Genomic DNA, 13,621 nt, shown 5'->3' with positions numbered 1-13,621 from the left:
AAACCCTATAGGGGTTGCTATGGGTCGGAACCAACTCAAGAGAAAGAGAAGAGTTCTGGTGTGCAACTGCGGGATGATGGATTGGACAACAAGGTCAGTTTGAACTGCAAGGCTGGCTGTTCAAATTCTCCAGTGGGGCCTGGAAATTCCTGTGACTATAAAGGAGTATCACAAGAGCCTTAGAGTTGATGCAATCAATGGTTCTGCATATTGATTGTGATGCTGGTTTCACTAATCAGCACATGTGATAAGATGACATGAAACTATGCACATATTTTACCAGTGTCAAATTCCTGGTTTTGATATTGTACTTTTCTTGTGTTAAGATGGAACCAATAGCTTTTTTCAACCAGCCATTGGAGGGTGTCGAAGAGAAGAAAAGGAAGGTTCAAGCTATGCCAGAGACCCTTAAAAAAAGCAAAGGAATTTCTCAGAACTAAAGATCAAGCATCTGAGAAAGAAGTTTGCCCAAAAGATGCTTCAAAAAGCAAGGAGGAAGCTTATCTATAAAAAGGCCAAGCACTTTCACAAGGACTATAGGCAGATGGACAGATACGAATGGCTAGGATGGCCAGAAAAATGGACAACTTCTCTGTACTTGGAGAGCCCAAGCTGGCATTTGTTATCAGGACCAGAGATATCAATGGTGGGAGCACAAAGGTTCAAAATGTGTTGCAGGTTCTTCGCCTTCACCAGCTCTTCAATGGCACCTTTGTTAAGCCCAACAATGCTTCAATTAATATGCTGAGGATTGTGGAACCATGTATTACATGGGTACACCCAAACCTAAAATCAATGAACGAACCGATGTACAAGTGAGGTTATGGCAAAATCAATAAGAAGTGAATTGTTCTGACAGACAACACCTTGATTCTCTTGGTAAAATAGCATCATCTACATGAAGGAGCTGAGTCATGAGATCTACAACGTTTCAAAGAAGTAAATAACTTCCTGTGGTCCTTCAAATTATATTTTCCTTGCAGCAGAATGAAGAAAAAGACCACCCATTTTGTAGAAGGTGGAGATGTTGGCAATGGAAGATCAGATCAACAGGCTTATGATAAACTAAAGTGTCTACCATGATTATTTTTATAATCTGGTCAGCTAATAAAACAGCAAATGTTCTCAAATTGAAATTGTTGTTTTGGCAAACTTTTGTTAGCCTGTCCTTTCCCCTTTCATTCTTATGATAAATATTGGTGTGTAATAAAATTTAGCCAGATCAACCAAAAAAAAAAGTTGTAACCAACAGGGTAACTGGATGACGTGTACATGAGACCACTCTGCTCTGTCTTTGCAACTTCCCGTAAATTTATAATTATTTCAAAATTAAAAGTTGAAAAAAACAAAACAAAACACAGGAAAAGGTACGCACTTTTAAAAAGCATTGCATTCAGAATAGCAAATTATCCTCCAGGAAAGCTGGAGGCTCTTCCAGTTACCTCTCTCCCACAAGCTTCCTTTCTCCACCAGTATGTTAAAACCTCATACACCAGATTGCTATCCAGGCTGGGTAGCCCCATTCCTTTTATTCTTTGCCAATCTGATAAATGAAGATTGTATCGTATTTATACTTCTTTGATTAATGGTGAGAGAGAACACTGTATCCTAACCCGAAGGTCATCTGATTTCCTGTCTGGCACCCATTTTTCCAATGGACTGGTGATTTTACCTTATTGATTTACAAACACTTGAAAACATTTGTAAGCATTTATGTAATGAATTTATTAATGTGCTCTCCTTCACATATATTGGGGATATTTTTTTCCCCTCAAGGCCAGTGTCCTTCCAACTTTTTCAGGGATTCTAGGAAGTCCATTCTTTAATATTTTAAAATTCTATAGTATTAGTAGGGAGTCCTGCTATGGTGCTGTGGGCTAATGTATTGAAATGAAGAGTCAGTTTGAACTTCAAGGTCAGCAGTTCAAGCTCACCAGTCGCTTCTTGGAAACTCTATACAGAGTCATTGTGAGTTGGAAGTGACTTGACATCTCCTAACAATAATAGTATTAGGAAAGTCTTTACAATGTCAACTCTCTTGCAATGACTTTGCTACAGTGTCTGGGGCCTGAGTTCGCATCTAGACACTCCCCTCCACTCAGGTGACCTGGAAATAGTCTTCATGGACCAAAGAGGGTTTACCACTATTTACATGGGGCCCAAATACTGATTGCACTGATGAGTGCTGAGTGTTCATGGGGGTGTATGGGGTGAGGATGTGGTTTGAACTCTATGGTCCTCACGCCCCAATTAGGCCCCAGAAATCCTTGTCACCTGCTATTGGCTAGCACAGGCTTGGACAAGACTCTGCCAGGGTACTAAAAGGCCGCAGATGTGCATGAGGACCTCAGACCCATCAAGACCTGCAAACATTAATCATGACTGGACTGTTACAGTCCTCCTTTCTTTTCCCCCTCATTCTAGCTGGCTTCGTGCAGCCAGATCCCAAGCTTGAAAAGATGAAGGTAAGTGACTTGCAAAGAGAGTGGTTATTGTTGCTATGTTCCGACCCATAGCAACCCTGTATAGGGTTTCCAAGGAGGGCCTGTGAGCTTGAATTTTGTGGTTCAAACCGACTTTGCAGTCCAGTGCATTAACCCACAGAGCCACACCAGAAGAGGGGTTCAAACCTGGAATTATCCTTCTGTCTTGCTTCTAGATTTGCTCTCCAACCCTTTCTATAAGTCTGGGACTTCTGCTTTCTTTATTGAAAGTTCTGCTAAACCTTCCTTCTTTCTTTTTTACACCTATAAAAGGGGTGTTTATTGAGTTGAATATGGGTATAGGGAAGAAAGCTCCTTACTCTTTCTTTGGTCTGGTCTCGCTTCCTCATCTGTAGGCTGAATGGCTACCATGCCAGTCACATCAGTGTCTGAGTCAGAGCTGGGTCTGAGGCATTAGAAAGAGACAGGTATCAAGGGGGATAATTATAATCAGTGTTTGAAGGAGAAGCTGAGTAAGCACCACCATCTCAGAGAGCAGATCAGTGGGAAACCTACCAAGAAGTGGTAAAGCAAATCTGCAGGTTTTAGAAATTGAGAAAATCAGAAAGTTACCAGAGAAGCATAAAACACATGGAAAAATATGTCCAGAGGCCTCAAACAACTCAGTTTAAAGTCAGGAGTCTTAGATTCTAGTCTCAGTTCTATTATCAAGACTGCTCAGGTGACTTCTTTTAAAAATGTGTGTATGAGGGTAAGTCAAAAAGTAATGCTACAAAATCATAGACACCTTTATTAAACAAAAATATAGAAATATGAAGCTCTTGCTTGTTGACATATCCTTCAACTAGGTCTATACCTATATCTATATTCCTTTTAAATGTTATTTCCGTTTGGGCAACAAATAAATCTGAAGAGGCAAGATCAGGGTTGTAGGATAGAGGGATAAGTTTTCCCAATGAAATTCTCATAGGACAGCCTTGCTACTCTCCAAGAATTAGCCAGTCCATTTTTGTGATGGGGAAAAAAAATCCTCACCCCAAATCTTTCTCCAATGCAGCTTTCAATTTTCTTAAAACTTCTTCCTAATAAGTTCCCATGATCATCCTGTGTTCTTAAAGAAAATCTATCAAGATTAGCCCTTTGGAATCCTAAGGAAAAGTTACCATCACTTTTTGAGCTCATCTCTCTGTCTCAAATTTAACTGGCTCAGCAGATCCCTTCTAAAGCCACTGTTTTGGTTAGACCTTTTTGTGAAGGCACCTTAATAAGACTAAGACAAGTGTATTACTGGGGGAAGTTGTCTGCAGCCATCCACAGATCACAGAGACATAATTAAACATGTTTTGTTTGGAAGAAACTTAAGTATATATGAACTGGAACCTTAGTAGCAATACAGCTTGACTTATCCTGGTAATGGGAAGAAAGTGCAGGTAAGAATAACAATGAATGTGGTGACTTAGAGACAAAAAAAAAAAAAAGAGAGAGTTAATGAACTAGGGCCAGGAAAACTTTCATTCACATACTGGATTATCACTTTTGACTACGGACTTCACCTCTGTTAGCTTTAGTTTTCTCTTTTCAAATTTGCGGTTAGCAGTCTCTACCTTACGCATTTGTGAGAAACATTATACATATAATGTTTTCTACAAAAAGCAGCTCTGCCAGGATCCACTCCTCAGAAATTGATTAGGTAACCTACAAAATGATTTTTTGGTTTTTGAGAATTGATATGACTTTTATGTTACCCAGTGTTTCTTAATTGTGTTAGAGACTTTTGGCTGTAGAATTCACTTAATAAAAAGCATAAAAGGCAACTTGTTTTTCTCTTTACCTTACTTCCAAGTCCTCTTATCCCAGCTCTGCCCTTTTTTGTTCATAGGAAGAGTAACTTGACTTGCTTTTTGTTCAAAAAACCTCATTGAATCTCGAGTCCAAAGTCTAAATTTCAGTCCTGTCATTGACATCTTAGGCAATTTTTACTTTCTGAGTCTTACTTAATACATGTACTATTTCTTTGAGGCCTTTGAAAGGTTACATAGATGTTAAAAATTATTGTTACTATTTTGAATGTGGGACTCATGATTTGTTCTATAAACCTTCACTTAATTCAAAATCTAAGTTTTTTTAAAAAAAAAGAATTATAATTACTGATGTTATCATCATTTAAAATTTTTTCCAGATGAATTGCTCCAAAGACGTGAAGAGCACCATCTATGACTATGGGGCCCTCACTCTTAATGGAGGGGAACATATCCATTTCAAGAAGTATGCAGGCAAACATGTCCTCTTTGTCAATGTTGCCACCTATTGTGGTCTTACAGCACAATATCCTGGTAAGATTAATCCCCAACTCTCTTGGGACTAGATTTGTCATTAGATTATATTCTAAATAATAACTAGGATTTTATTTTTTTTTAATGATGTATTAAAATAAATATTCATGATCATGTGATTTCATCTCCCTATATTAAGAGTCAGCAAACTATTGCTCACAGTCTCACTAGAGTTTTTTCTTCCCTAGGCCTGTTTCCTCAACTAGAAAATAGATAACTCTAGAAATCTGTCTCTGTATAAGGCAGGGTCTCGTGTTGCCTCTTTTCTACCTGCAGAACTAAATGCACTTCAGGAGGAGCTGAAGTCCTCTGGTCTGGTCATATTGGGCTTTCCTTGCAACCAATTTGGAAAGCAAGAACCAGGAGAGAACTCAGAGATCCTTCCTGGACTCCAGTGAGTAACTGTTTGAAATCATGTAGGAGGGTGGGTTGTGGGTGATGTGCCATGGAGTCAGTTCCGACTCATAGTGACCCTGCCAAGGGTTTCCGAGGTTGTAAATTTTTACATGGGAGCAGAAAGCCTCATCTTTCTCTCAAGGAACAGTTGATTTTTTCAAACTGCTGACATTGAAGTTAGCAGCCCCCTCGTAACCACTAAGCTCCCAGATCTCCTTACATAGGAGAGTACTGCCTACTTTTTCCATGTTTGGGAACTTCTGGGGTAAGGTGGAGTGGTGTGTGGTGATGGTGCATCAGTATGTTCAGACCATCCACAGTAGATATTAACTTTGGCTTACCTGAATGAGAATCTGGAGCCCTGATGGCACTGTAGAATAAGCATTGGACTGCTAACTGCAAGGTTGGCAGTTCAAACCCACCAGTTGCTCCTTGGAAACCATATACAGGGTCACTATGAGTCGAAACCGACTCGATGGCACTTAACAACAGCAATGACGGTCTAGCAGTGTCTAAGGACTCTCTGTCCCTATTTGGGTACTGAGAACTGCTGGTGCTTGTGGAGAAGCAGGAGCACAAAAATCACTGGTGCAGAAATAGTGAGTGGGGCAAGGAAAGAGAGTGTAATTGAGAGTGAATTATACAACTCAAAGTCAAAATATGGTCATGTTTTCCTTCCCCATCAATCCCCTTTCCCATGTCCTAAAATCATAGTATCCCAATGTACATTTCTCCTTCATATTCTGGAGCTTCCTGGGAACATTATGACTCATTGCAGGTATGTCCGTCCAGGGGGTGGATATATACCTAATTTCCAGCTTTTTGAAAAAGGGGATGTGAATGGCGAAAATGAACAGAAAGTCTTCACCTTCTTGAAGGTGAGTGAACAACTGATCTAAGCCCCCTCTTCCCTAATAGTCCCAGCATCGAGTTGGTGTGGTAGAAATGGGCTCAAGGGCTTATTCCTAAAGGTGGGACCTGGCATGTAGAGAAGAGCTTTCATAGCAGCATAGGGTTCTGAGTTTCATCTGTTAATATTTTGGGGTCTCTGGCTTCTTGTGGTAAAGAGCTGTGTAGAATAGCAGATGTTACTATGATCAACTGCTCTTACTCATTAATATTTTCTAATTCACTTAAGATACATTTATTGAGTGCCTACTGTTACAAGGCAGGTAGCTAAATAATAAGAAAAATATGAACACGATATAGTTTGTACTCTTGGCAAGTTCAAGCTGGAAAGGAAGACACAGAAATCAACAGGTATAATAAATATAGTAAGTGCATTATATGAAACACTAACCTTTAGATATAGAAAATGCCAGAGCTTAAAAAACCCCAAGTAAATTGTTACTAAATGTCAAAATCTAGGCCAAGAATGGTCCATTTTGAGATTTTCATATATTCTCTTTAAATTGAGGAAAAGAGGACAGTGTAAGGAGCAACCCAATGTGTCTAATTTGTAGGGCTGACTTTAATTTAAGATTATGATCTACAGACAATTTATTATTGCAATAATCTTTTGAAATCTAAATGTTGAAGCTATGTTTTAAACATCTTTTCTTATTTAACAAAACAAAGTGTTGGTAACCCTATGTTGGCCCCAAAAGATATTTATTAACTTGTTACTAGCTGATGGTATCCCAAGACTCAGGAAACTACATTTAAATCCAAGCTATTCTTTTTTCGAATAAGCCAACCAAAAGTGAGGATATGTGTGATATAATTTACCCATAGCAGCATATGATGGATAGGGGGAGAAACAGAGGGAATAGACTCTTGTTATGATATCTTTTGTGAGATTCTTGTTTATTGGAATGGTGCCAATTCAGAAAATATATGAGGTTTATTAGGAAATTAAAATATATAAAGATCAGAGGGAGTGGATCATCTGTGGGTGAGAGTAGCCTGGATGACCAGGAGTAGAAGCGATCTTGTCATTTTTTCCCATTTTTTGTTTCAGCGCTCATGCCCTCACCCCTCTGACATTTTGGGTTCATCCAAACACATCTTCTGGGAACCCATGATGGTTCATGATATCCGCTGGAACTTTGAGAAGTTTCTGGTGGGACCTGATGGAATCCCTGTCATGCGCTGGTACCATCGGGCTCCAGTCAGCACAGTCAAAGCAGACATCCTGGAATATCTGAAGAAAATGAAAATTAAATAGGAAGTTCAGAAATGGGGCAAGGAGCCATTCTAAAGTTCTGTTCAAAAAGGATCTGTCTTCCCACAACATTTTCTTCCTAATGGACTCCACTTGATGAAACCACCTCTATATTGTCAATATTTCGAACCTACACAAAGCAGATTTATCTTCTGATGATTACTGTATTTGTTCATGTGAGAGTATGTAGGTGAAGAAATAAAGAATGGAAGCTCTGAGTCCTCAGATCTTCATTAGGAATTTAAAACCTTATTCCATTGAAGGAAAACTATCCTTCCATGAAGATGGTTCAGACTACTGTCTCAATATCCTGAAAGAGATGTCTCTAGACACTGACTTCCCCTTCTTTCTCTACTCACAAGATATAGGAATAATACTGGGGTGACAGTCACACTGTCTAAATTCTGCATCATAAAAAATTTTTTTCTCTCTCAGCACAAACATGTATTTATAGTTTCCAACTCATTTTTAAAAAATGTTTTATTGTCAAGTATGTGTTAGTTTACATGGGAGAACATTCGCTTTACATTCATCCTATCGTATATCATTTCATTGCCATGCCAACTCATTTGGTTTTGCCTTCCTCCATGGATCCCCCCAACAGTTGTCATTTCCTGTAGTTACAATGAGAACAGTAAGGCATCTCTTTGGATGACCCCACAGAGCTTTTTTTTTTTTCTTTTCTTTTCTGTCTAATCCTTAGAGCATTAAGGTCATAACCTTTGAGCAGACATGTCTCCACCCTTTGAAAGATAAGCTTTCCCTCTCAGCTCTAGACTACTCATCTTCTAAACCAGCCTTTCCACTAACTCCAATAAAATATCTTCTACAGTGGTTACGAATGGACTGCGAACCTTAAGGTCAGCAGTTCAAAGCTACCAGCTGTTCCTCGGGAGAAAGATGAGGCTTTCTGCTCCTGTAAAGAGTTACAGCCTCAGAAACCCTGTACAGGATCGCTATGAGTGGAACTGACTCCACAGCACATAACCACCACCAACCACAGCATTTGAGACCATTGTTGTGTTTTTAAAATCATATCCTGTGCTTAAACCCATTTACATTCCCTATCTCACTCTATCATCTATACTGTATTACCTAGGAGTCCTGTGGGTCAATGTACTGGACTGCAAAGTCAGTTTGAACCACAAGGGCTCCGGTTCAAGCTCACCAGCCACTCCTTGGAAACCCTATAGAGGATTGCTGTGGGCCAGAACCAACTTGACAGCACTTAACAACAACAATAGCAACCTAGATAACAACCTGCCACTTGTTATTGGTTGAATTATGCTCCCCTAAAATGTGTCGTCAATCCTAACCTCTATGCCTATGATTATAATCCCATTTGGGAATAGGTTGTCTTTGTATGTTAAGGAGATGGATTTGTGTAGGAGTATCTGAAGTGTGGTACTGTAGGATAAGCACTGGACTGCAAGGTTGATTTGAACTGCAAGGTCGGCAGTTCAAACCCACCAGCCACTCCTCAGAAGCCCCATACAGTGTCGCTGTGAGTCGGAACTGACTCGATGGCACTTAACAACAACAACATCTGAAGTCAATCTATTTTGAGATATAAAAATGATTAAACAATGAGCAGAGCAGAGATGAGTTAAGATAGATGCCAAGATACATGCAGATCTCCAAGAAACCAGGAAGCTGAAGAGAGAAGGACCTCTTTCTGAGCTAATAGAGAAAGAAAGCCTTCCCCTAGAGCTGACACTCTGAATTCACTCTGGTTCTGAATCATAGTGAACCTGTATAATATTTCTGACTAGTGACTGGTGGGTTTGAATTACCAACCTTGTGGTTAACCTTCCAGTGTTTGTTTCTACAGTGTCGTCACACCAGGACACATTTAGCCCCTTAAACTATGAGAAAACCAATTTCTTTTTGTATAAGTCACATTCTTGTGGTATTTCTTTTAAAGCAGCACAAGTTGACTCAAAAGAGTGGGGTACAGATCTAACAGTAAAATGAGGACGTGGTTTTGGAATTGGATAATTTACATGCCTATTATTAATCATTTAGAGTACCTTGATGAGACTGTTGGTAGAATTGCAGATGTCAATTCAATTCTGATGAGGACTCAGAAGTGAGGAGGGCTATAGAGAACGCTTCTTTCCTCCTAGAGAATGAATACACATGGTACTAGCAATAGGATGTTGTTAGAAATGTGAACCTTAAATGTGCTTCTGGTGAGGCTTTAAAAGGAAATGATGAGTGCAACAATAGAATGCAGTACATTCATTCAATGGAATACTATAGAAAAGTGAAAGAAAATAAGCAGAGCTACCACAGTCATAACATGGCGTAACCATAACACTGATAATTTAAACAAATAGAATGTCGTGAAAAAGAAGCAAGGCATTGAAAAAGAAATTCAATGTGATTACAAAATTCCATTCATATAATGGCAAAATTACACTGTATTATTTAGGGATGTATAAGTATGTGATAGAGTTGTAAGGAAAAGCAAGGACATTATTACCATGAAAATCCAGAAAAGGGTGACCACTAGAAAGGAGACAAAGTTTTGACTATGAAGGAGCCTAGAGTAGGAGCTGGGGGCTTCTGGGTGGGGGAAAGATGCATGCAGTGTTCTGTTTCTTCACCAGGATATTGATTATTCAATGAATACAATATTTTGAGTTTATTAATTAAATTGTGCATTTATGTTTACTTAAAAAAAAAAAAAAAAATGACTTACAGCCTTGCTCAGAAACCCTGTGCAGTGTCACTATGAGTTGGAACTGATTCCATGGCACATGACCACCAACCACCACCATATGCATGTAAAAGTTGGACAGTGAATAAGGAAGACCATAGAAGAATTGATGCATTTGAGTTATATATATTGTTGGAGGCAAATACTGAAAGTGCCATGGGCTGCCTGAAAAACAAACAAATATGTCTTAGGAGAAGTACAGTCTGAATGCTTCTTAGAAGCTTAGATGGTGAGACTATGTCTCTCATACTTTGGGCATGTTATCAGGAGGAAGCAGTCCCTGGAGAAGGACATCATGCTTGGCAAAGTAGAGGGTGGATGAAAACGATGACCTCCAATGAGATGAATTGACACAGTGGCAGCAGCAGTAGGCTCAAGCATAACAATTGTGAGGATGGCACAGGTCTGGGAAGTGTTTCATTCTGTTGTGCACAGGGATGCTATGAATCTGAAGTGACTTAGCGGCACCTAACAACAAAAACTACATCTTTAAAAAAAATAGAAATTTAAAGTAAAATAATGAATTTTTTTTTTTTTAAAAAGGAAATGATGAATATGGGCTTGGACAATGTAGGAAGGATGATGTTTTTTATGCAATGTCAAAGAACTTGTCTGAATTATGTTCAAATGTTTGTTGGAAGATCTAGCTTGTAAGTGCTTAACTTGGATACTGAGGTGATTTCTAAGCATGATCTTAAAGGAGCTTCATGGTTTCTCCTTGCCACATACAGTAAAATTTGAGAGGAAAGAGATGGCTTAAAATTAACTGTACAAAATGAAAACATGAGAGGTTAAAGATTTGAAAAATTCCATTGTACAAATTAAAGATACGTGTCCTAGATTGTTCACCAAGGATGTGGCTGCACAATCTTTTGTTAAAGAGATTAAACCTGTGACTGATGGATCTAACTAACTAAACCCATACGCTTAGGTTAAGGGGAACAGAAAAAAAAAAAGAAAAAGAAAGAAAGAATGCTGTCTGCCTCTTGGAATTGTACAGGCAGGTAGTAAGCCAAGGAGACACATCTGTTAACCTCCAAGGGAAGAAAAGAAATCATCCCTGAAGAAGCTTGGAGACCAGCAGAACTGTTGGAAGGAGCATGGGAAGCAGGACCTTCTTGTTTCAAAGGGTAGGACCACAGCCTTCTAGGTTTCAGAGTCAGATCTGTGTCAAATCGGTTTTAGAATGTGGGTCTGCTGTTAGGGTGTGCCAGTGGGGACGAAGCTATCACTCAAAGCTGAGAAAGCAAGGTTGCCATGCCCAAGGACAGAAGAACAGGGTCTACCAGGGCCGAGAGGGTGGGGTTGCCACTCAGATGGATTAGGAGAATGGGGTCACCTAAAGCCAAAGGATCCGCATTACCAGCTCAGAGGGCCTGGAATAAAGAGCTGGAGTCCAGGACTGAGGGGCCTCCACCAGAAATTGTCCCATCAGGAATTCAGAGGCCATAGCCAACACCTAGAGTGGAGGGGGGTAACATTTCCATGATGGGTCATTTTAAAGCCTTGAGAGCTAATGTAAATTATTCTGCTAGCTTTTGGACCTGCTGGGTTATCCCTTCTTTTCCTCTAGTTTTCCCTCTTTGTAATGGAAATGGCCAGCTTGTGCCTGTTCCACCACGGTAAATTATAGTCTAGATTTCACAGGTGTACAAATGAAAAGAAATTTTGTCCTAGGATGGAATATGCCTAAAGTCTCACTCGTGTTTGATTTGGATGTTTCAGAAGATGAGTTTTGAACTTGGACGTGGATGATGTGATAGGATCAAAGTGTTTTTCATGTGGAGGAATAGATCCTTGAAGTTCTCTACTCAGCCTCCCAGATGATGTCATTCCTGATATGTATCTATCTATCTATCTATCTATCTATCTATCTATATATATATATATCTCAAAATTTGAACAATGTACACACATGCATACAATATCTGGCTCTATGAATGACCAGGAATACCTAGGTGGTATAAATGATTAGGTACTCAACTACTGCTGGCTGAAATATTGGTGGTTCAAATTCACCCAGTGTTGGGAATCCACCCTTGGGAGGCAGACCTGCTGTTCTGCTTCCTTGAAAACACTGTGGAGCTCAGTTTTGCTCTACAGACATGAGATCATTATTAATTGTAATTAACTCAAGGGCAACAAAATAACATTTTGTTGTTGTTGTTAAGTGCTGTCAAATCGGTTCCGACCCATAGAGACCTTGCATAGCGTTTCTTAGGAGTGACTGGTGAGCTTGAATCACTGACCTTGTAGTTCAAACTGACTTTGCAGTCCAGCACATTAATCCACAGTACCACACTAGGACTCCACGTTTTTCTTCGGGTGCCAACTCAATCACTACATAGTGGTGTGGTTAAAAGCACAGAACCTGGAGGTCAACTGACTGGATTCAAATCCTAGTACTGCAAACTACAATTTTATTAACTATTCAAAGGCATTCCATTATGTGGACCATAAAAAATTATGCATAACATTGCCAAGAATGGGAATTCAGAACACTTTAGTTGTTATCATGAGGAACCTGAACATAGACCAAGAAGCACTTGTTCAATGGGACAAATGGAGGCAGATGGTAGACCCTGGCCTACCATACAGTAAAGCTCCTTTACTCAATGTGACTTTGGATCTTTTTGAGGCATTTTACCGTCTTTTTGTTAAGTATTGTCAAGTCAGTTCCTACTCAGCGACTCTGCATAGGATTTCCTAGGAGTGGCTGGTGAGTTTGAACAGCCGATATTGCGGTTAGCCATTCATTGCTGATCCTAGCGCCAAACCAGGATTCTAGCCACCCCTCCACTTAACAACAACAACAACAATGATGCTGTGGAGTCCTGGCGTGATCAACACTGGACTGCTAACCACAAGATCAGTGGTTCAAACCTAACAGTCATTTTATGGAAACCCTAGTCCTGGTGTGGCGTTGTGGGTTAATGCAACATCTCCCAAGTGGTGTTCACTAGCTGAGCTCACTTGTTATTGTTGTTAGGTGCCATCAAGTCTGTGCCAACTCATAGCGACCCTATGAACAAGAGAACAAAACACTGCTTGGTCCTGTGCCAACCTCAGAATCATTGCTACGCTTGAGCCCATTGCTGCTGCCACTGTGCCAATTCATCTCATTGGGGGTCTCCCTCTTTTTCACTGATCCTCCACTTTAGTAAGCATGATGCTCTTCTTCAGGGACTGATAATGTATCCAATGTATGAGAGACGAAGTCTGGCCATCCTGGCATCTAATACAAATTTGTTTGTTCTTTTGGTAGTCCATGGTATTTTCAATATTCTTTCCAATACCATAATTCAATTACATCAATTCTTCCACAATACAGCTTTCACATGCATATGAGGCTATTGAAAATACTGTGGCTTGGGTCAGGCACACCTTAGTCTTCAGACTGATATCTTTGCTCTTGAAACACTTTAAAGAGGCCTCATGCAGCTGATTTGCCTAATATCCTTTGATTTCTTGACTGCTGCTTCCATGCATGTTGATGATTGATCCGAGCAAAATGAAGTCTCTGATAACTTCAGTGTTTTCTCCATTTACTTTGATGTCATTA

At 39.7% G+C, this 13,621-nt stretch overlaps 1 protein-coding gene and 1 pseudogene across 1 annotated transcript; both read left to right on the top strand.

Annotated features, from left to right (window-relative positions):
* Positions 1-326: 326 nt before the first annotated feature.
* On the top strand, positions 327-1,069 carry LOC102821626 (annotated as a pseudogene).
* A 1,309-nt stretch (positions 1,070-2,378) lies between these two features.
* Positions 2,379-6,013, top strand: GPX5 (glutathione peroxidase 5 (epididymal androgen-related protein)). The gene is made up of 3 exons (XM_006872765.1): positions 2,379-2,465; positions 4,624-4,777; positions 5,952-6,013. Exons 1-3 carry the CDS (start codon positions 2,379-2,381, stop codon positions 6,011-6,013), a joined length of 303 nt encoding a protein of 100 aa, XP_006872827.1.
* Positions 6,014-13,621: the final 7,608 nt, after the last annotated feature.

Source organism: Chrysochloris asiatica, unplaced genomic scaffold (genome assembly GCF_000296735.1).
Source record: "Chrysochloris asiatica unplaced genomic scaffold, ChrAsi1.0 scaffold00213, whole genome shotgun sequence".
NCBI lineage: Eukaryota > Metazoa > Chordata > Mammalia > Afrosoricida > Chrysochloridae > Chrysochloris > Chrysochloris asiatica.
This window is presented reverse-complemented; position numbering and strand designations above follow the sequence as displayed.